At 45.1% G+C, this 24,698-nt stretch overlaps 1 protein-coding gene across 1 annotated transcript in view; it reads right to left on the minus strand.

Moving 5' to 3' along the window:
* Positions 1 to 24,698, minus strand: part of osp (myosin phosphatase Rho interacting protein outspread) — a 119,938-nt gene that overhangs the window by 36,459 nt on the left and 58,781 nt on the right. Inside the window, exons 2-9 of the mRNA XM_050173839.3 lie at positions 17,516 to 17,596; positions 13,879 to 13,944; positions 13,071 to 13,222; positions 11,337 to 11,454; positions 8,681 to 8,816; positions 7,721 to 7,763; positions 5,166 to 5,485; positions 2,835 to 3,070 (exon numbers count right to left, since the gene is read on the minus strand). Of these exons, the coding sequence (XP_050029796.2) occupies positions 2,835 to 3,070; positions 5,166 to 5,485; positions 7,721 to 7,763; positions 8,681 to 8,816; positions 11,337 to 11,454; positions 13,071 to 13,222; positions 13,879 to 13,944; positions 17,516 to 17,596 (1,152 nt within the window). The remainder of the gene's footprint in view (positions 1 to 2,834; positions 3,071 to 5,165; positions 5,486 to 7,720; positions 7,764 to 8,680; positions 8,817 to 11,336; positions 11,455 to 13,070; positions 13,223 to 13,878; positions 13,945 to 17,515; positions 17,597 to 24,698) is intronic.

Consider the following 24,698-nt stretch of genomic DNA (forward strand, 5'->3'; position numbering starts at 1 on the left):
AAAAATCACAATGCTGACAGGAAAGAAAATAACTGATCGGAATGCTTGTTACAAGTAATTGCATGGAACTGCAACGTGAAATCACTCTGCAGCCTGTCTGTAAGCAAGGAGTAGTTAATTCTAATTACCAGCCACTAAGCTGTTAATTAGATTGATAAAGATGATTTGAAAAGCAGAAAACTTGTGGCCATATCTCCAAACAAGATCCATTAACTGTAGAAAAAGAGAAATCAAATTAAAAAATTTTGTAATGCATTTCATGAAATTGAACTGCTTGCTTCAAGACCTTGTAAATGGCTTAACCAATGTAAAAGGTTGGGCTAAGTGCTATACCCTTACTAAATATCTGACAGGCAAGAAATAAATATTGACAAGAATGCGAGATAAACAGAAAACACAAGAAAATGACAGTTCCCTGTTTTGAGGGACTTCGATGACTGTAAACCATGCGAGTCACTCTAAAACCTCATACAGTCAAACTTGATTATGTACTTATAGATTAAACTCGGTCATATTATCTCTTACATAGAACAATGAGTGAACACAGTAATGCTCCAGCAAGAATGGCTAGCAAAACGTATGGTTACATCGAACAAAAATTGCGTTAGCCGATAGATCAAACGTCACCACATGGTTCCATATGTTGGCTTTCTTGCTCAAAGATGTTACTATCTGGCTGTAATGAAGAAAAAATAATGATAACAAACAAGGACTTTTTTTTTATTGCAATAGCAATTATACGGGCACTCCAGGTGCATTCCCGTGTCGGCGTCGCCGTGAGTTTCCGCGTAAAGTCAAAGTCGATAACATCGTGGCTGTGCGCCGTATGCTGTATGTGCGAGTGAAAGTGTGCGAGGGCGAGAAGACGATAGTGGTCTGATCTCACCCAGGCAAGGGAAGAAGATGGGAAGGAAGTGCGCTGTCTTCCACCGTGCGCAAGGCACCAAGGTGGGGGGGTGGGGGTTTTACTCTGGCGCCTGATGTACATGGCTCAGCCGAACGGGCCGCATCTTTAAATCGATCTGTAATGGGGACAGAGTGCGCCGAGTGCCAATAACTTCGGGTGCGCTGTGTTCTTGCCACGAAGCTTGCATTGAAGTGAGTGGCAGCACGAAGGCCAATTCACTCACTGATGCTGCCGCAGTTCCTCACACCATTTTGACACCGAGTGTCCGCGGTCATCGAGTGAGATGTGTTCACGTTTATTTGTGGGCATGTGACACCATTCTTGTTAATGTAGTTAATAAGCCAATGTTTACCAGTTTATACACCGATAAAGCTACTGTCCTTACTTGGTGCAGCTGCCTAATAATTTGCTATCGCAATCACAATGCTATCGCAATGATTTGCCTTTGGGGCGAAACTGTGACTGTCTTCTTTCTCCACGGCACACACTGCGTGTGGATAGCTAACTATGCAACCATACATCAAGTCAAGCTGTGCCAACAGCCAGCCTCTTCAGTTCTCAACTTTGGGAAAAGAAGAAAAATAAATAACAGTGCATACTTATTGCCCAGTATGATGTGCATGGCCTCCATGCACTGGTCAATAACCACACTGTTTCACAATGTCGGAACATTCCCCTATCAGCCAATCAATGGACATTCCGGTAAGGTACCTTTGGAAGGGAAATGAGAATAGTAAAGTCAGACGTGCTTTTAGTAATGAAATTTAACACAACTCTTCATGCTACATGCTACATCGAATTCATGTGCATTTTTTTTCTGAGTGTGACACAAACAGGTTTGACTGCATAATGCGCAAAATTTAACAGTACTTTGCTACGCTCGTCGCAGGGAGTGGCACACTAAGCACCCCCCCCTGCCTCCCCCCTCTGAAAAAAAAAATTGAGTCACTTAATTATCCTTATGTGATTTGAATGCAAAAGCATTATGATTTCTCTAATTGGTTATGTCTGTGACGCGTGACGTCGTACATTGTCACGTGTCCTCCATAACTCTACATTAATCCACCTTGCTCTAATTCGTACCAACCTTAATCACCTTAATCCACCTTGCTCTGATTTGTGCCAACCTTAATCCACTTTAATCCACCTTGCTCTAATTTGTACCAACCCTAATCCACTTTAATCCACCTTGCTCTAATTGGTACTAACCTTAAGCCACTTTAGTACACTTTAATCACCTTAATCCACCTTGTTCTAACTTGTACCAAACTTAATCCACTTTAATACACCTTGCTCTAATCTGTACCAACTATAATCCACTTGAATCCACCTTGCTCTAATTTGTACCAACCTTAATCCACTTTAGTACACTTTAATCACCTTAATCCACCTTGTTCTAACTTGTACCAAACTTAATCTACTTTAATACACCTTGCTCTAATCTGTACCAACTATAATCCACTTTAATCCACCTTGCTCTAATTGTACTAACCTTAATCCACTCTAATCCATCTTAATACACCTTGCTCTAATTCCTACCAACCTTAATCCACTTTAGTACACTTTAATCACCTTAGCCACTTTAATCCACCTTGCTCTAATTTGTACCAACCTTAATCCACCTTGCTCTAATTTTTACCAACCTTAATCCACGCTAATGTCGCAGCCAGATGGCTGTGACGTGACACGTGCAATGTCGCACGCACTAGGCACACTTTTAGTCAGCCAGAACCATGGAGCCGCCGTGGCATCGGGGAGGCATGCTCCTTTCGCACCCCGGAGGCCTGGTTTGGTACCCACCCAGACAATTTTATTTTCAAAGCCATTAACTTACTTTGTTTACATACTCTACTTGAGAAATTTGACGTCAATCCGAGCATTTTTTAATGTCTCTTCAGCCTCTTCGTCCCCCGCCCCACCGACTCACCGCATGCTTTTCCTGAGAACTCCCGCTGCCAGGCAGCACCACATTCCACTGCGGCACGTCGCGACAAGGCGGCGAGTGGGGCACGGCGCAGCCCCCGTCACCCCCGTCCCGCCGCGAATTCTCGTCCGATCGCCACGAGCGGTGATTCTCCTGGTGGAGCAGGTTGGGCGACGGTGGCAAGCTCTTGGTCTCATTCTGCCACCGGCTCAGCAGAAGTTGCTGCGCCATCGACACGTCTGGGGAAGCAGAAACGGGAGCCCAGTGTCACCTGACTGGACGCTGTAGTTCAGTTTCCATTTTCACGCATGTGACCCAACACCTCTTGAGAAATTTCAATCTTGGCCTCTTACTCGAGGCACCATGTGGAAGGTAAGTTCTGGTCCCACATTGTCCGGGACCGTTCTTACATATATAAAAAAAATGTATGTGTCTGATGGCGGGACGCGAGACAGAATCCCACAGGGCAATAGCTCGATGCTTTATCCATTAGGTCATAGATGCATGCATAGCACGACTGAATAACAACCTTTCCAGTCTCCTTTCTTTATGCAAGTTGGTGCTTTGAGGCGGTTGGAATGTGCATTTTGTGACATAGCAACAATTTGCTTTGAAAAGGGGGAGATGCACGATCCTTTACCCTGTCCTACTCTGGTGGCAGCTAATGCTTTGAGACGCTATGCGACAGTGCAATGCCTTCTGGACCGGCACAGTTTGCCTACTGCATCGCTTCCAGAATTGGCCAAGGTCGCAAAAAAAATGGGTTGTAATGCTGCATCAATGGAATACGACAGAATCAGTTGTCATGCTATTGTCGCTGTGATCTAGCCATGTTGTTTTTCAAGTTGTCATCATTGCCACAGCTGGCATGCATGCATGCATCTCTCTCTCTCTCTCTCTCACGCACGCACACACACACACACACACACACGCATGCGCACGCACGCACACACACATACACACACACACACACACACACACACACACTTGTTCCCTTTATACAAAGCTGTTGCCCCCTCAGAAACACTTTGCGGAACCCTAAACAATGCCAGGTAGTGAGGTACCAGCAAAATGATTTGCCTAACTTTTTTTTTCTCAAAGTGTGGAGCATAGACACGATCATTTTTGGTTCAGATGACTCCACCCTATTACTTATTTTTGTTCTATGACACATGTTATAGTATCTGGTTTTAGAAATACCTAGCTACACAGTACTACTACTACTACTACTACTACTACTACTACTACTACTGCTACTACTACTACTACTACTACTACTACTACTACTACTACTAGCACCTGTGTCGTCATCTTCTCGTGCCCTGTTGTCTGCACTATTTCTTCAATATGTCTGCTTCTTTTGATGTGAAATGTCTTTAATTAGAAAGGGTCAAAGGATGTCATTAGCTGAAACCGTATGTAACGAAAGCACGTTTTAGCATTATCACTTATATCTTTGGAACCATACCACCCACAGACCTTACTTTTGTGCTGTTGAGTCGAGGAAAGAAGCCATTACTCGGTCATGCATGTATTGCGTGCACAGATGACACCATTGTAGCACCATGCTTGACAAAACTGGGCCTGATTTCAGCCTTGTATGCGGAGTTGAAGGAGGCCTAGCTCGGCAGTAGTTCGTGCATACAAGCCGGAATGGCAGCGTTTTGAGAGAACTCACAATGCCACACTAACCATACTTTACAAAAATACAAATGGGTACCCACAGGTGATGCAAGGCCGACAAATGAGCAATACACTCAAAAAGTTTCACGCTTGCTTGGCTATGTTCCCCCCCCCCCCACTCCAACTACGCTTTGCATTCGACACACACGGTGCAAAAATGGCATGAGGAGACTCGGGTAGGCCGACAGAGGGATATCCGACAGAGGGACAGTGGAACGTGTCCGTCTCCACAGTGAGTGCAAGCGCAGGAGATCAAGGCAACAGCAGGAGCATTATGAGTGCGGTGGGCTTGAGCGGCAGAGGGCTGTCTCGGGCGCCACCAGTAGGAAAATCCACTTCTTTACCCTAGTGCCCAAACACCCAGTGGAAAACGAACGGGCCCACTACGAATAGAGAGCGAGCACGAGTGCAAAATTGTACCGCGAGACTCCCAGTAGCTGTAGCGAAAGCTAGGCACGTAACCTTTACAGTGCGTCGGTAAATGTGACTCGTACATCTGGTTACGTCCATTTCTGTACCCCAGTGCCCATACATGCCATCTGCAGCACACGCAAAGACATTTCACGTCGCACCCCGCTGCGGCTGTGTCCCCTATACAGCCTACCCGATTTTTATTCTTTTTTTTTTTTGTACGACCTCTATCCGGCTTACTCGTCTTGGTATCTTTGGTGCCACCAGTGGGCTTCGTGTGCGGTTCGGCCAGGAGAAGGTAGACGGGGTTGTGCAGGAACGGGCACGGAGGCGGGCTGCCGCTGGATCCGCTCCGCGGGTGGTCCCGCTCCCCGGCCCACTCGGCCGGCAGGAGCTCGGACGCGCGGGAGGTGGGGACCATCTTGGCCACCCCGTCCGAACGGCTCCGCTGGCTCTTGAGTCCCCGGCTTTCCCGCTTGAGGTAGCGACGGCTCCGGCTCTTGGCGAGTGCATCCGCGTCGGTGTAGGCAGCCACGCTGCTGCTGCTGTTGCTCCCGCCACTGCCGAGAATGGTTATAAAACATGCCGTTAGATCTGCCGTGAATTTGCCGCAGAACCCGGCATCATAGAGTTCCGTACAGATAGAGCCACATAAAGTCCGTACAACTGAAATGTCAGAATCAAGTGACAAAGAAAATACATAAAATTGAAGCATGGATTCCACCCACAGCAAAAGAACAATAAGAACAATAATATACCACAATACAGTTGAAGCTTCATATAATGAATTGTCAGATGTAACAATGTATATACAGTGGATTCTCTTTAAACGGAACCTCAAGGGACCAGGGAACATTTATCAGGAGTTCCATTTACTGAGAGACATTGTAGAGAGCATTGCATGCATACAAAACCAACCAACCATGAGGATGGCGTTCCGTTTAAGCGGCAGTGCCATTTAAGCGACTTCCGTTTATCGAGATTCCACTGTGTGTGTGTGTGTGTGTGTTGAAGGTATGAAATGTCCTCTACTGCCTTAATCACTCGTTTCTGAAGAATTGTTAGCTTGTTCAACTTTGCTGGTAGTATTTCCCCATTTAAAGGACAGTAGATAAAGTGGGTACGGAAGAGAGCTTGGTATATCGATAACTTTATGGCTACAGATAATGGACGACAGCTATGATTTAAAGCACCAACCACTCAGCTGAGCTTTAAACAAATGTGATCTACTTGTTCATTTCAAAATACATGCTGAGTAAAACCAATTGCAAGCACCTTAACTGTTTTCCTTGCCGAGGACAGTGTGTTCTGAATTTTCTGAATTAACATGGGTCAAATTAATGACATTTTCTGTACATGCTTATTTATTTATTTATCTATTTACATATTCCTCACAGGCTCCTATTTGGAATATTGTGTGAGCGGGGACGATACATAGATACTGTCAAAAATATAGCGGACAGTAAGACAAGCAAACAAAAACGAAGAGACAGGCATTATACAAAAGCTAATTGCAATAAAAGGTACACGCTGAAGTCGCCATAAATTTTCTCATCGTGCAAAAAAAAGAATTTTTACACATAGTTAAAATGAGACATTAAGAGGAAGCTTTAGCTCGGCCTCAACTCAAATGCCGCCTATTCAGATACATGTAAAATACAGCAATGCTCTTCCGAAGTAAGCCCGGGGTCGATTTTAAAGAAATTTGTGGCATTCGAGAGAAAAAGTTAAATTCTAGTGTGGAAGCAGAATTTTGGTTTATGGCCTAAATGTTTTTACAAGAATTGCCAAATGTTGACAGGTTTGAAAAGAAAAAATGGAAGCACGAAGTTTACAAATTCGCAGCACTGCACCAAGAATAGATATTGCAGTTCTGTAGATTGCGTTCGTCACAACAACGAAAGCGGACAAATTTGATACATTGATTTATACGTAATGTGAATTTGTTACAACGTTTAAGAAGGTTTTGCAAAAGCGCTTCTCACATATTAGTGCTGTATTTGAGAGTCACGTATAATACATTAAATTTGTCCGCTTTAGACATACTATTAGATGCAGTTCACAGATTTGCTATATAGCTTTAGACTGTAGAGTTACAGAGTTGCAAACTAGATAGTTTCATTTCCTGAAAATTTTCAATTTCCTGCAATTTTTGTTAAAATGTTGACGGCCTAAATGAAAAGTTCACTACCAACAGTCTCTGTGTCCAACTGTTTCTTTTAAAAGTTGGTGCGGGGGTTCCCGAGAAAGATGGTTTCTCCTTTCCCTTGTGTTTAGACAGAAGCCCCCGAGCGAAAGCTTCCTCTCAAGCAATAGCCATAGTATTATCAATCACTAAACAGTGTTATGGGTGGTTAATAATGCGTTTCTCAACCCAACGAGATCGCGATTCTTAGTGACACTATTTGGGAGGTCATTCCAATAATGAATTGCACATGGCAGCACAGAGATACTGAATGCTTGGGTTCAGCCAGAAAGATGCACAAGGTTATGCAGCCGGCGTGGTGTATGATGAGACTGCGCTAGGGGTAGTGTATTGTACTGCAAACCATCTTATGGGGTGAACGAACAAGCGCTGTCTTTCGTTGTGATTCCAAGGACGAACAAATAGCAAATACCAGATAGATAGCCTTATAACAAACATCAGGTATAACGAAGCTATCTTTCTGTCGAATGCGACTTCATTAGATCAACGCAAGGCTGCGTGCCACATCGTTCAGATAGGAAGTCATCACGCCTGCTGTCGAGCAAGCTTCATGGCAATATTATTGAGCCAAAGAGTCGAACAGACCCACCTGTCAAGCCTGCAGAGTGGCACCCCATTATGGGGAACATGCGCTGCAAGAAAAAAAAAGAAAGAAAAGACAGCATACATTATTTCGGCATTAAGTGAATCAGCAACAAAGTGACTCGTCTATTTGTTGAATGGCATTTCGAGCGTACACCGAGGAACAGCAATGACTACATACACGTCCAAGAAATGAGTATGCAGTGAAGCATGAAAAGGAGAAGGCCAAAAAACAAAACAACTTCAAGCAGGGGTGGATCCAGTGGGCAGGGGGGTGTTGCCCCCCTGCCCCCCTCCCATTTGCCAGTGCCACCATGGTTGAGCTCAAAGGCAGCATGCTTCAAACCTAAAAAAATCAAGAACGTTTGAAAACAATAGGCAGGCATTAGGGCAAAGTGGGCATAAAAAGCCTCAAAAGCAAAAGGGAGCATGCCAACAAAGTGGTCAGACTCATCCAGTCACACAATGGCATCTACAATGCCAACAGCATCTTCCACATCCTCTCGCAAGCTTGTGAAGCATATACTGATGACTATTTGGATAATGCCAGCTGAACAATAAATATGTTCTTTGATACTGTTGCTGTTGATTACTCTGGCGTACAGTGCAAATGAGAGTTTGGACTGTTCCGGCACTTTCTATAACTTGATGTGCGAAGAGAATTGTAGCAAAAAGAAATAGTGGGTTGACGGAGGAGTACAGTAAAGTCCCAAAAGAAGCACTAAAGATGTTAACAAAGACCAAATGGCATACAGAGAACAGTTAAATGCACATGATGTGCACATGATTTGTACCTAACAGGTCCGGTATGCAGTAGTCCAGGACGGTTGAGAAATTTGAAAAGGATTTCAATGTTGAACCCAAATGTTCAACATTTGGCAACAACAATAAATACGGAAAAATAAATAGCACTAGCTGCTAAATCCCTTCAGTGCCGCCGTGGAAAACAAGGAAGCAGTTGCAGTACCCTCACGGTTGTTCGTTGAGACCACGTTTGTCGTGCCATTGCTTCGAATCTCCAGTGGCTGCTGCGTGGGCTGCATTTCTATTGTGCCGTTGCGATAGTTCTCCCTGTTTCCGAGTCCGCGGTCTTCATACTGGTTCTGCAATACCAGACAAAAGGTCTGATCAGCCTGACACATTGATGCCAGCCCATATGTAGGAGTTTCTCTCATAAAATTCCTCAACACAATAAACTTTTTCCTTAATCATGAGGTTTACTCCTCGAAACTACAAGGTTGTACAAATGATGACAGTTCAACAGAGCGTGAAACACAAACACTAGTGCTCTGTCAACTGCAACTGATATGACACGATGTGTACAATGCTTACCGCCGTATTCAGAAATGCATCTTGACTTGAAGCCCATGCTTGACTTGATATAAATGACGCCTGTTGCGAACGTACCAAAGATGCTCTTTGCGTTTCTTTCGGTGCGTTCACGACAGGCGTCATTAAAATCAAGTCAAGCATGGGCTTCAATTAAGATGCATTTCTGAATAGGAGGGTTAGTATCCTTTCCCGGTGACCGTTTTTCAATTGCTAACCACTGTTACAAAGCTATCACTTGGCATAAGACATGCCTACATGCTGCCATGAACCAGATACCATGTCGTGATGGTGAAGAACCAGACGGTGGTCGAACTGTGAGTCACAAATCTAACTCTTTATTGGGTGAACTTGTGCCCACAAAAGCAAGCAACACACAGACTTCGGGCAATGCTGTTGGTCGTCGAAATCTGAAATATGATGTACAGCTCATGTGTGTTGGCTATTTTAAACATGACTCATCATACATTCCAGTGTAATCGCTGGCGCTCACACTCATTCTAGGATGTACACCATCATTCAGGGCATGCAAGCGATCTGATTGGACAAGATTCTTTCGCTATAGAATCGGTAACGTCATTCAAGAAAGCTCCAATACATGTGTCTTTTGCGCCGAGCAATAACTTTGTCACAGTGGTTAGATGGTCAAGAATGGTTACCTAAGGAAGGTAAACAATGTACTCGTGTCAATGTCATTTGTGGACATGCGTGCACGCACTTCCCACCCCATAAAAAGCACAATTTATGTTTCGCAACACCAGCAATTTTCGCACAACCATTCAAGCGTGAGGAACACCACACTAGACGTAAATTGTCAATGACAATGTGGACCAGGCTTTCCCAGTCTGTAGCAGAGAATCTTGTCTAAAATTCAGAGCACGAACTAGTGGCACAGGCTAAGGCACAAGAGAACACAGGACAGGAGATTCTGTCTTTCACTTAGCTGCTTCGGATTAACTAGCTCTGCGGTGAATTATTTATTCTCACTTGACCACCAATGCATGACTTCAACCGAATGTTCTACAGCCCATAGCATACTTTCACTACGATCCAGTGCACCACAGTATATTTTCTTCCTGCACAACCGGACTAGGAATGTTCAAGCAGTCGCTCAGAGAATTAGATAAGTGCTCCAATATGACCAGCGAAATGTGCCACGCACATACTGGATCGATGTACAGTACGGTCCACTGTTAAAGGAAACACCAGATTTGTACTTTAAAAGTGATTACGCCTCAGTTTTGACTCGATGACTTTGTCAGTAATTTTTCAGCGTTATGTGTCTACCTGAAACATCACACATCGAGCACTGTTGTCTTATGGACTTTATAACCTGTGTTGGTATGACCACTAATAAGGTGCTCCATTTAAACCCTGTAACATAGCGGAGCAACATCCTAAGTTTAACTGTTTCTTGACGCCGCTGTTTTTGTTGCGCATTGAATGAAGTGCCTTGGAGCGCTGATTTCTTTTTATTACGAACATTTGTGCATGCAATTTAGAAAAGATACTATGAAATTCATAGTAAAGGGCTTGCAAATAGTGTGCATCTAAAGCACAGCGGCTGTTTCGTGAGCTGTGGGATGACAAATATGGCTTCTGGCAGCTTTTGCGCATGCCGGCAGAGGGACCCGATTAAAAGAATGCTAAAGAAAAATTACTTCAGTTGTCTTTGTAAATTACCCGTCTATAATGCCAAGGAAGCTGCTCTTGCCATGAGAAGAGAAAAGAAGCGACAACAAGAAGGGGGGGCAAGGGGTGCGATGGTGCCTGAAAATTCCCGCACCAAGTTGCCGGGACGTCACGGATTTTCACGGCATCTGCTCCCCTAGTTAATTTTTAGTGGCAATGATAGACTGACTAAACTGCATTCTAAAGCAGCTAAGGTCTGAGCTCCACAAGTTTCAATAACTTTAACAGAGTCACTATGGCTCAAAATACAAAAAGATATCTTGAAATCCGTGATGTCACCATGAAGTATTGGCGCTGGAGTTCCAGCACGAAATTTAAAGAATTGAACTTTTAGATTAATTTTCGCTTTAATAATCAACTTACTACCATAATATTACAGAATATAGAGTATTAAAAGAACATTTTATCAGCATAAACTGTATCGCCGAAATTATCGGGGGGGGGGGGGGGGCGGAGGGGAGAAGAGCTGAGCTCTTCCTTGATCGTTTTTACCAGAAATGTGCAGACGAACCCAGCTCCGCCATGGGGTGAGATGGTTAAACCATGTTATATTGAAGCAGGTCAACCGTACTAAGCAAGTGCATAATGTAAGCATCTCTAACCTGGCATGACAGGATGTTGACAGAAGGCGCTGACTTCGCAAGTGCAAGATTGCAGGCATTGTGCTTGTTCTTGCTGCGTACCATGTTGCTTGGAAATTGGGACAGCACGTCGAACCACCTGCACGACGTCACATCGAGCAATGTCACAAACTAAGACATCAGCAAACACTGGGGTGCCAATCTCGGCACTTTGAAATTTTACCGTGTTATTTAAATAGCCTCACCTTCAGATCATGGTTTTAGATGGTTACCCATGCCAAAACCATGATCTGAATGTGAGGTGTGCTGTTGCGGCGGAATTCAGAATTAATTTTTGACCCTCTCCCCGGGGCTCTTTAATGTGCGCCCAATGCACGGTATACGAGCGTTTTTGCATTCCACGTCTGTCCAAGTGCGGCCACAGCAGCAAAGTTCGAACGCACAGCTTTGAGCTCAGCAGCTCAAATCAGAGGGGGCGTGGCCATTCTATGAGCCAATCAAAGCTGACAGGATCTTGAATTTGGCAATGTTATGGAATCTCACTGTGTCCAATATTGGAATACTCCCTCTCAAAAGATAGGCCTTCCAAGTTATGCTTTCACTGCAGTTTTGGGACAAAGTCCTTGACAAAGTTTGTAAATTGCATGAAAGAATTTGGAGGAGCTTAAGCTTCGCCTTTAAGAGTGGGATGCAATAGCATTCAAAGATTCCTGACTGCTTCTCATGTTCCCCTGCAATTGCAGCTTATGTAACCGTAATGTTTACTGGAAAACATCATGCATGAAGGCAAGCTTTCTGGTAGAAATGCGGCCGCTTGCATGGGTCAATCCTGGAGCCTGGAGATAGCGCAAAGCCACGCCAAGAAAATTACATAATTTTCAGGTTCCTGTTATTGTTTCGCACGTTTAATATTTCAATCTGAGAAGGTTTAATGTAAAAGGCATGCGCTGTTGGTGTTTTGCTTCATGACATTTGTTAGCGGGCTGTCATTCTCGAAATTCCGAGGAATAACTTTGCTAGGAATGTAAGACAAGGTATGGGCAACTTTACTGATAGAATGGTGTGGCAATATAACCCACATGTACTGCAGGTCATATAGCAAACTATGGAACATACATATACATGTACCTCAACCGATATGGAAGTTTTTGCTCATGGACAATTCCGCCGACGCTGAAACCGACGAACCTTTGCGGCATGGGGCCCTTAGCACTATCGCTTTAGAATACAGCCCCATGCACAAAAGAAGAAAAGCTCTAGACACACATCACGTGATAAAATGCGACATTAAGCCTCATACTCTCAAGTCGCAAAATATGATGTATTTATTACATAGCAGGTGTCGCATATCTGAAACTATCTGGCATAGAACTAGCAGAGTGAAACATTTCTGCAACTAGAAATCGCAGTGCATCACTTGTGTCCGTAATTAAAACACAGGGCACATTGATGCACAAATAATATATGGTTTGACAAAACATTATGTCCACAAGTTGTAGTTGTGAGACATGAAGTAGTTATTCAGTAGAAAGCATCGCAGATCAAGTACAACTGCATGGCGAAATGTGTGGAGTGAAACGTGTGTGACTGCAGTACTTGCGTAGCTTCTGCAGTGTTCCATGGTAAGTATGAAATGGGGCATAACATAGTAGTAGGAATGCCGGAGAGCACACTATAGCGCAGCATTTTATAGTCTGAGGGATAAATTCAATGGGGCACCACATCACAGTGCCCGTCGTTCTGGGTTACACATACCACTTGCTGTCATCGCGACCTGTGCCTTTGACAAAGTGGACTTTGTCTGGCGTAGTGATGGCAATAGAGAACTGGTTTCCAGTGAGCTCCTCGGCGTGAGCCACAGCCACCACTTTGGTCATGTCAATCACCGCCTGCGGGATTGTGTTTGGCTGAAAGAAGACACGGCAAGATCATTCGATTAGGCACGCTGTGTTGTACAGCAGAGAAACGCGCCATTACACATAAGAGGATGCATCGCAAGCAGAAGTAACAGTAAACTGAAGCAGACACTATGCCTTGACACCTAGCACTAAAAGGATGACCATCTGCAAGCACAAGGGCTGGGAAACACTTGTAAAATAATTTAATGAAAGGTCCCGAAATGCTGGAGCTGATGTCATCGGCATTATGGTGGAGTCGTGATGCAGAACAAAACTTGCTGAAGTCATGTAGCAATAAGACTAGATACGATAATGTTGTCCATAAAAAAAAATTGGCAACAGCGCTTACACGCTTCTTCTTACTGCGCTCACATGTAGCAGTTGCAGAAATGCATTGCTACATCATGACCCGTCAACCACTTCAATACTGGAATAGAAAGAGGCTTCCAGAAACATTCAGCATAGTAAATTATTTGGGGCGCTCTCATACTTGACAGTATTTTCTCTAGGGTTTAGAGAGCTGGGACCTTCATATAAAGTTAAAGTATGGCAAGTTGGAAATGTCACATCGGCACACAAAAGCCACTCAATGCCATTTTTAAACATTCGTCAGACTGACAACATAGACTGCACTGTCGTTTGATATCATCGGAACAAACACTCACATGCTCATCCACAGAGTAGGTAAGTTCTCCGTCGTCATAGAGGACGAACCAGCGCCTCTGCCACCTCTGCAAAGGGACAACGCATCATCACAAACAATGAACGATCATCATCTCGGATACTATGCCTGCTTTTTAGGACTTTGAACATCCAACTCCTCTGACCGCATCACTTTGTCCAATGTTTAAGAGCTTTAAGAAAGTCCAACACTTTCAATTACAGCACTTAGACCAGCATTCTATATTTTAGTTCCTCAAGTTGAGTTCTCTACCTGATCAAACAAAATGTTGGCCAATTATCTATTTTAGGAGCTTTGTGCTTATGCTCAGCAACACCTAGTGTTTTAAAGCACCATGAAAATTTTCTTCTTGCATGGCACCGTGGGTAAAAACACACAGTGCACGGTGTGCACAGTATGCACTGTGCAGGAAGGTATGACTTACTGTCATACCCTCCTACAGATTACCTTTCCAAGAAGTTACAGTACAGCACAACCCACTATTAAATGAGACAACAATATAGTATCTCAGGACTGATTGCAGCTTAGTTTTTACATGATGGCACTGAGATATCATCGTCTGCCTTATTACAAACCAAGCAAAATAAAGGCTTTCTAAAGAAATGTGAAGTTAACAATGTCCTGTAATGGACGAATGTGTCACATGTTTGAAAATTTACCAATTTCATAGCTCCATGTAGCCTCTGCTGCCCTTGACTACATTGTCTATCTCGTGAAAACCATTGCATAATGTAACATACCTTCTTCATCTATGCTAAACGTCACATGATCATCATGCCATATGGGTGAAGCAGCGCACTGAACAGGAAAGGCAGAGAGAACACAAGGCAACACAGAACTGGCTGTCACAGCAAGTGTCAGGTTTCCTTGTGTTCTCTCTCCTTTGTCCTGTTCAGTACACTGCTTCACCTACATGGTATGATGATTAGTCACAAATTTGCCCAGCTTTACACATTACTTAACATCACCTGACCAGCACAGACAAACTTCTTTTTAGCCTCAGCAAAAATATTATTTACCTACTTGTATCTTCTAGTCTGTACTACTGTCTTACCTATATACTCAAACAACACACGAACAATTTTCCTTTGTATCATTAGTTCATGACCATAAGCTTCCTTTAGAGTTTCTTCACTGACTTTGAAGTTTCAGTGCCAGAGGATTATAATTATAGCTTGAATCCTCCAACAAGTGGTTCCATGTGTGGCAAAAAAAATTCATTTTTATCAAATTGAATTAAAATCCACAATTTTGTTGTACTAAGTGCGTACCAAGTGTGATGAAGAAGATGCATGCTCCAAAGCTGCCCAATCAGTGCGAAGCATGAGTAATAGGCTAGAGCTTGTTTTGGCTAAGCCTTGACTGCCATGTAAACCAGCTTGTTATCAGTGCACCTCTGATGTGTTCTGCGAACCTTCTTGACATAATCTACAAAAAGCGTCTCTTTTAACAAGTTTACAAATACAGGTAGCCGTTCACGATTACTGCCTTCTGGTTTGCCATCTGTGCTGGCAGCCTGTGTACAAGATGAGGCTAGTCAAGCAGCTCTGATGCGGCTTCTATCTAATCTTGACCACCACGCCATGTACGCAGTTCAAACAGTCATTTCCAAAGTACTTAGTCACTGAGGGCACGATAGGACTCATTATGGCACCACACACAAAGGCATAGTAGAACTTATGCTGCAGCAAAGCATCAGAGCTTCACAGGAATCAATCCTGACTCTCAGGAGCTCCAGAGTTGCAGGCACGCAGGGGAGCCCCAGTAACAGGGCTCGTAACCAATGAAGTGGCAATAAGCAACAGGAATAAGGCAATCTGAGGGGCTCAAATTTTCATTAGTCTCAACTGCACGAAGTAACAGACAATGAAGCCAGATGAAATAGAATAGAACCTCGTTGATACGATCCCGTTTCGTACAATTTGCCGGCGACGACGCTTTTTTCTTCTTTTTTTACCGGCAAATACGTTCCCGGAAAACACGATATTTCGGAACCAACGTTCAGTACATCGCCAAATTGCGATCGTAAGATACATTTTCAGGTCGTTAGATCTCATGTGAAGAGGAAAAGCCGCGAGGCACGCACGATCGAGAGTGGAGAGCGCCTGCCAGGGTAGCTTCCCTGCAGTACTCGCCCGCCCGAGTCACGTGAAAATGCCGGCACGCACCCGGTTTCCTCTTCCGGTACCAGCAAATCTCCTCGCGGGTCGTCGGACGTCGCACTCATAACTATGCGATGAGCGCCTTTACCTATCCGTTTCACGGCGCGTGTGGCGTAGTACCGTCGGAAGACTACTGATCGCTTTAATAGGCGATAGCCCCAAACGCGCCGCCGTTCCCTGCTGCAGGCGGCGCGAAGTGAGCGTCATGTTTCGCATCTCAAGCACAGCGCAAAAGAAGTGGCGATCTCGTGCCCGTCTTTCGCGCTGTGCTTGTGTTACCGTGAATTGCCAATACGCCCGAGCCTCCACATCCTTGTCGTGTTTCGCTCTGGCGGCATCGGCATCGTATTCCGGCGTGCTCAGCAGCTCGATTTCGTTTGGGTTTCCCGGCGCAAGTGTGGCTAGAATTCTAGCCACCCTACCATCGCCGTTTGGAAACTCTACACAATACCATAACGACAACGCGCGCGTCTCGGGCCGGTCCGGTCTCACCATCTATACGCGCGCGTCGGCGTCTTGAGCCGCAACGATTGTCCCCGAGTGGGAACGTCAAAACTTCCCGCTAAAATGTCGCGCCCGAAGAAGCTGCTGTCCCACGCCGGATTCGAGCGGTGTAAACGTAAGCTCGCCGAAACCGCAAAAAAAAAATAATAATAATAATAAATAACGACCGCACACGTGTCGGGCCCCGAAAGCTCGGATCCGCGCGGGTCGGCGTGTCGTGCTCCAACGATTCGCCCATTTCGCATTACCGAAGATGTCAACTACTTGCTGGTGTACGCCAAATTTTTCAGTGACTTCGGATCATACGTTTTCCTGGTTAGTACGTTTCTTTTTTTTTCTCTCGCGTTGTTTCTCGAAACACATGAACGAGCTTCTAGTTCGACTGTGTATGGGAATGTTCATCGTAACGCCTAAGTGAAAAGTACAAATAATAAAGGGAAATGAATGTGGACGAAATGAAAAGCTTGCCGCAGGATGCGGATCGAACCCGCATCACTCCCATTACACGTGCAATGCTTTTATCATGGCCTCATTATAGAAAAGAAAGTTTCGTGTCCGCCGCCTTGGCTATGAGCGGCACTGGCTAGCACTCACTGGGATAATCTCGAACAAAGACATCTGATAAACTGGGCGGGCAAATGACCCGCACCGGGTAGCGCAATTTCGTTTGTTTTCTCTACGATTTCTAATAAGCAAAACAATAACCTCCTTTGCGCTTTCGCTGGCTTCAATGCCTGCTACTTTGTTGTGAAGTGGCAATGAGACTTTCCACTTTTCGAGACTATACTTGCGATGGCAAATGATATCGTACGCAAACGAAGCACACGACCTCGTGCCCGTTGAAATGCGGGAATCTAACCACACGTGAAGCAACGAGGACGCACTTCTCTCTGCGTCCCCGTTGCTCTCGTGAAGCGAGTTTCGTGCGCCTTCGGGCAAAGGCTCTCGACTCACCCTCGTCCGATTGACCGCCTGCGAGAAGTCCCAGTCGGGAGCCACAAACAGGTAGCCACAGGTCGACACTTTCCGGGTGGCCTGCACACGGCGAGAACAAGGAGCACGTAATGTTAGACTACAAGTATACGTGTCGTGTACAGTTTCTTGCTTGATATGCGAACATTACGTATGTACATAGAGTTGTTAAAGGCGTTGGTTGCAGAGCGAAGCCAAGCGTAAATTTGTACGAGTAGTACGCACGCCTTCGCACCAAAGTACACGGACCAGGGTTTCTGCGAGAAAACTGAATTTCCTCGATGTCATGGCACATAACCTTAAACTGAAGGCTGCTGGCTTAGCCCAGCAAACATCGCAGTGCATTTGTTAGTTTGTTTTTCAGACACAGTTGCTAAGAAATTTGGGAGAACGCCTGGTCCGCACACTCCTTGGTGCACGAGGATGATGAGAACTAAGTCACTTGCGATGTCTTTGTCAAGCAAGGAGTAAAAAGAAGGCACATAATTGCACACGCAAGATTTCGTATTTCTAACTTTTTCTTTTTATTCCAGTCATGACAAGCCAGCAGTGTTGCTGCAACATAACGAGCCAAGTGGCCAAGCAAAAGGCACTTGATCAATCCAGAGCGTGCTGCCATAACAAAACAGGGAGGCGCTTTTGTTTTTCTCGGTTGAGAAGACGCGTGCAAGGGATAAAAAGAAAACTGTTTTCATGCACCAATAGAGCAGCCATTACTAGACCAACAGAAACTGAGGGAACGCGGTCATGCTGTGACAGTCCGCTACCATGCTGAGTTTTGATAACCAGAACGTTACTACACTGACCTGTCCTTTTATTCTACCAGTTTTACAAAAAATGGCTGATTTGTGGCAGCGAATTATATTGTTTGTCCTGGTATGTGACGTTTTGTCCGAAGCCTCTAGCGTGTCACACGTTTAATCGCTCAACAAACAAAAACGTAAGGCAAAAAATGGTAAAAAGTGTGCTTCGAAGTCTCGTAGGCAACATCAGCACGTTAGCCTAGTGCATGCTTGACGGCGCCACAATACCACGCACTGCAGCAAACACATAGGATTCGCCAAGGCATGCAATGCAGCTAGACCTCAATATAACGAAGTAGGTAAAATCAGCGGTTTGCTGTGTTATATCGAAATTTTATTACGCCGAAGTTCGTTATATCGTGGTTTAAATGTACTTTCCTTGTGCATTGGCGAAGTGGCGATTCATGACCAAGGGCATGTATACATCAGCAACACTGTCATAGAGAACTGATCGTATTATACGAGCGCTTTCTGTTTTTCATGAAAGCCTTGAGTTGTTGCACTTACTGTTGCCTTATTCTCGCTAAGATTATTCAACAAGGCTACGTTCATCTATCTACATCGTTTAATGAAGTTCTTGGCCTCCTTGTTTTCCTGGTTTGTCCAGAGATAAACAATCAACCGCCTCAGTACGTGCACTCCTCACCATTCGAGAAACAAACCACCATGGAGATGTGGAATGGTTTCAGTGCTTGTTGGCACATAAAAGTCAGGACAAACCACCAGAGCCAACGATGTCAAGTGTTTTACTTTACGATGCAAACTACAGAAAATGCCGTCTTGTTGCATGATCTGAGTGCAGTGGTAAGCAGTGGTAAGCACCAACTCCTTAAAGTTTGTAAAAATTTACTAACTAGGTTGCCATAAAACTGACAACGGACCAAGTCGCGTGGGTTATGTCCGAATTAAGGAAGTGCTTTCATCCGCATTAAAAGGCACAAGAACAATTGTTCAAGAATACAGAATGCCGCGTTAAGGAAAGCAAATGAAGTTCTAAATAGAACAGACACTTCGTGGAAAGAGTCGGGCAACGATTTTGCAGATGGCAACAGACCACCGTATGTACTTTTTACGATGTACAAATTCGTCAGTCGTTTTTGATCAAAGAGTATTCTCGACCACCCGGCAATTGCATTTCCTAAAGTTTGTCTTCCAGTCTAAATGCTTATGCTCATGGCACAGCTGTTTTGTACCCATAAATTCATGGATTCTCAAATGTTCTATGATATGCACTAGCCAACAGCGAGCTGCAAGTCTTAAAGTAAAAGAAAGCGCCAGTGAACAACTGCAGCCTTGTATGTTTTGCCATTGAGCACAAGTTATGCGATAAAGCTTCAATGACGTCAAGCGAAATTCCGTAAGCAGGCTTTCTCGCACAACTACTTTCCCTGGCCAAGATGGCGGCGTTTGACACCTTAATTACGATTCTAAGCCGAGGTCCGCCATGGTGGTTAGGTCAAACGAGGTGTGCGGTGAAGCACACTTGCAAGATTTGCACGTTACCTACTGAGTTTCCGTCGGGTTACATTTAAAAGAAGGTCCTTGTCATCTTGCAAGTTAAACACGGTTGAATAAAAAGAGGTATACAGTCGCAGAGTGATGCGACCATGAATTTACCAAGCACATCAAAAAGTCAGAATTAAAACATACATCTAACGATAGTAAAGTTGCATATGAACCTAACACTATCTGCTGAAGTGTGGTGGCACACGCGACCGCCCCGTTTCAAAGGGAAATTCCCTCATAATCATAGCCGTCATATTCAACAATGCTTCTAGGGCAGCTCCACGGTGGAGAGCGGAAAAGAATGTCGAAAAACAAACAGAACCGGAAAAGCATAACCCCGCGTCGAAGAGGCAACATCGACAGGAAAACACGCCACACCGCAACCGCAGTCATAGAGGATATAACAATTACAGTCAGGATCCTTCAGACACACACACAGACACACACACAGGTACGCCACCAATCAGAAAGGGAGAGACAGAACCACATTATACGAGCCACCGCTTGGAGCGGATATTTTCTCACGCTCCTCCAAACCGTTATCAACCACCACCACCTGCTCCTACGCTAACGAGCAGGTGTCGCCAGTTCCGCAATGCATATACCGTTCGACGTCCTGTTACTTCTTGTTTTTTTCGTCCTCGCCATCCTTCGTCAACTTCCGTGAACCCCCCCGCTAACGAGTCGTCACGGCGCGAGAATCAGAGAGGGGGGCGAGGGAGGAGGGGGGGGGGGTGCTTTTGTATTCGCGGAAGCCTCTTCACAGCGTGACATCTCTATATAACCACGGTGGCGGAAAGGCAGCAAAGGCAGACCGGAGCTGACGGGGGTGTGCGCGGACGCGTGCACTGGGTCATCGGTCACGCCCGCGCAACAACGCAGACGGCGCCCTCTAACGCGGAATTTGGACACTTCTGTCGGGGCCGGGGCTTCCCGTCTCTTGTGAACGCAACGTCCTCACCCCCCAAATCCCCCCCTTTTTTTTCATACGCACGCACACGGCTTCCCACGACGGGACACACGCACATCCTCATAGAGCGCGTTTCCGCACAGAGGCGCACCGACGCGGCACTAATCCACACCGACACCGGCGTCGGGGCGGGAGCACAGGGCTGCACTTAGTGGCGCGAGCAGACGGCACACACGCAGACGGTGGAACAGACGACGGGCACGCACGCACGCACATTACCCACACACGCTGCACTTTAAGGGCAAGCAGAGTTGGGTAAAAAAGCGGGTAACGTACGTCGCTTCCGGCAGCGCGGGGGGGGGGGGGGGGAGGAAACGGTGGCAGCCGCTCTATATTTCTTTCTTTTACTTCTTCCTTTTGTCTTCTGGCTCTTCCTTCCCATACCGTTACGCACGCATGCGCCGCGTCGACGCAGGAAGCGGGCCGAACGAGCGGCCCGGGCGACCCGAGCGTGCCGGCGGTACCCGGTGTGTACAGCGGCGAGAAAGCCCACAAAACAAAGAAGAAAAAAGAAAGGAAAAGATGTACGCGCAAGAGCGCGCAATCCCCGAAAACGGAAACCCCGGAGGAAGCAGACGAAGACCTGGAACGCACGCGAACCGCACGCAAGCACGCCAACCGCGTTCCGCACGTTAAGTGCTCGTGCACCACGATATAGGCGTGTTACATATACCGACCAAACAAGTGCAACGCCGCATCTGCTGTCGTGCGTACGGGCGTTAGGCCTGACGGAAAACCCGCGTCCACGCGTCAGCACTACTGCACACAGTGCAAATTGCTACAAAGATGGCACGTACGAAGAACATTACGACTGCCTCGCACTACCGCCGGAAGCTGAGCGTACGCTTCTAAACAGTACACAGCGCGAAAGCAAATTTAACTCTGTATAACGCTTAACCATTAACCCTGCAATGCACGTACAGTTTCACATCAAGAGAAACAGAAACAAATTGTTTGACATTTATTTCCAGCCACGGAGAGTACATACGTGGACAAAAAAACAACGAAGTGGAATGCTTTTCTGTTAACACTGATTACATTATTAAGTAATTAAATAGTCATTTGTCATTTAAGCTATCCACAGCTGAAACATCACTCCAGCACATAAAAATGCAACTTCGGGCTTTGCATTGAGTTTTCTATGCATCAATCAGCAATCTGCGGCATCAAACTCAGCATATATCCTATGTGATACATTGGTTATTGCAGGGTTAACCAGCAACAAAATATGGCGCCTTCGTATATATACAGCCGAGATCTTTGCACTGCTTAAATCTACACCTCGAACGCGCTACAACTGGCTTTTAACCGTACATGTGTTACACGATCAGAACAGTGTTAACGAGCAAAAACCGGCGCCTTCTTCGCACTCGGCCTCCCACTGCACGTGCGACGATTTCGTTATATCTGCCAATTCGCTATAGCCAGAGACTCCGCTGCCAGGACCGTTATTTCCGTACAATCCTATAAGAAAAAAAAAACGGGAGTTCACGTACGCGACACAGTGAACGCTGCTGTAAAGTTGTGACAAAGCGCACTACTTTACGGTTGCCTCGTACCTTCGCATTTTCGTTGCATTGAAACGCGCCCTTCCGAAAAGTGGAGCCTGTAACAGACATCAACCTGAACAAAACGGGTCGCTTTTCTATCCTCTGCCACTCGAACCACAGAGGGAACCTTCTACTCTGTTTGAAAAAAAAAAAGCGATTTCTCACCTCATAAGAACCAATTAATGCTGACGAGACCAAATTACGAGGATGCGGCTGTTGCTTTGTCACAGTCCGCATTTCTGGTGTGATGATTTCGCTATAACCATCTTCGAGTGGCGATGATGAGAGTTTGCCATTAATTATGGACGTTACGTCGATAAACGTTTACTACCGATCATATGAAGGTCGGCGACAAACCCGATGCGTAATTAATGTGATCCGAGAAAAAAAAATACAGTTCGAAACCGTTCTAGCACGCTATCAGCTCTTATAGCATCTGTACCTCTGGAAAAGACGCACAAAAAGAGATCTAGATGGCTACGTTGCTCTAAGTTCCCGCGAATTAGCCTGCCGCAACGTTATTGGTTTTGGTGCTCTGATACGCACAGGTGTTAAAGGGACACTGAATCAGTTCAGAGTGACAAGGTATCCTTAGAAAACTCTACTTTCGTTAAATCTGTGATAACAGCTTGATTATTAGAGAAAAAAGAACAAACGTCAAATTCAGGGGGTTTTTTTTTTATTTCGCGCCGGTGCGTCCATGTGACGTCACGGATTTAAAAAGAAAATGTCTTTTTTTTTCGTATTTGGGCCTCGTTGGCCCAGTAAACGTTCGCGAAACTTGTCAGCTTCAATATTTATTTATTTTTCATGATACAACGCAGTGAATTTGTTACCGACAAACAGTTCACTATAGGCCTAGCAGACGCGCCGTTAAAATATATGACGTCACAACGAGCTGGGGCGAGAATCTCGCGGCGGCGGCGCCACCAGTCTCTCCTTTATGTGGTTTTTCTGGCTTGCCATAGCTTCTTTTCGTGAGAGTGCCTTTTCCTTGGTATTGCAGAAGTTCAAGTTACTCAAGTAAACGAAACCACTTTTTTTCTTTAGTGGTCTTTTAATGGTTCGTCGATAAACAAGGCTCACACTGCGTTCTAAAAAAGAACTGGATAAGCACCAACCGGCCTAGCAAGATCGGATGACACTTTTTTTCAGTTCCTAAAGCAGTCCGAATACGAAAAAAAAAAAACTATAGACTCGGTCTCGTGATGCCACATTGATGTAACGACGCTGCGGTTTTCTGGAGCGAAGCGCAGTCTGGCTTTCGTTTTCTCCACCATAATTGGACAACCCAAGAGTGCGGGCGAAAGGAGCCGCCCAGATATCTGATTTCTACAGGTGCGCCAACCAATTACGTTCGCCCGTTTCCGTGACGTCACGCCAGAGACGAACTTCTTTCAATGTAGGCATCCTCTCAGGAACTATGCTTTGCAGCGCAGGGGGCCAACGGAGTGCGCATTTTTTTTTTTCTTTTGTGAGCGGAGCTTGTGCTGAATTCTTCATGACGTGAGGAAATTTCGCTCCGTGTCATGACGTCACGATGATGTCAATGACGCCAGGCCCGGCATTTTAACGTCAAATTTTAGTATCAAGTTTAAGTGCCCTGCTTTTCCTCATCTTCGTATTTGTTGAGTTTCATCCTTTCACATGCTAGAAGTGAGTGATACACACCGTACACAGGGTGTTCTTTTGTTGTTGTTCTTGTTGTCTTGGTTGTTTTGTTTTCTAAGTACACAGATTTTTTTAATATCGCCTGTTGCCGATAGCACATATATAATCCTTGAACTGGCTTACTCAAACAAGCCGGACATCGCTTCTACGACAAATCAAAATTCGCAAACGACTAACTAGAACAATTTCACAGATTATGTTTTTCGCTAATAACTTTGCGCCACATATTGTAATTTATGAATCATAGCCGGAGAGTTTGCAAGACACCCCGAGGATGAATCTGGTTTCGAGACATGCGCCGTTAAACTGGAGGTAACAAAAAAAAATATATAAAGAAAGAAATGCGCCGTTTGGCCGCTTACTTTCTTTACATAACGGAGTTTCGTGGGTTCAAACAAAATTAACTGGAAGCTCGTGTCATATCCTAAGAATCCGTTCCAAGTGGATACGTCTACAAACTTGGCGGCGGCAATTCGTAAATTTCAACATGTATATGTAGTGTAAATAACCGAAAATTTAACTAGAAACTTTTATAAAGTTAGTCCATTATGCATTTCGATTTCTCGCGCCTAAGTATAGAATTTTGTATAGTTCATACAACTGTGAAAACGTGTGTCAGTTACTCCTTTAACAAATGCAAAAAAAAAAAGCGTGCCGTTCCCTGT

Source organism: Dermacentor andersoni, chromosome 8 (assembly GCF_023375885.2).
Source record: "Dermacentor andersoni chromosome 8, qqDerAnde1_hic_scaffold, whole genome shotgun sequence".
NCBI classification, from domain to species: Eukaryota; Metazoa; Arthropoda; class Arachnida; order Ixodida; family Ixodidae; genus Dermacentor; species Dermacentor andersoni.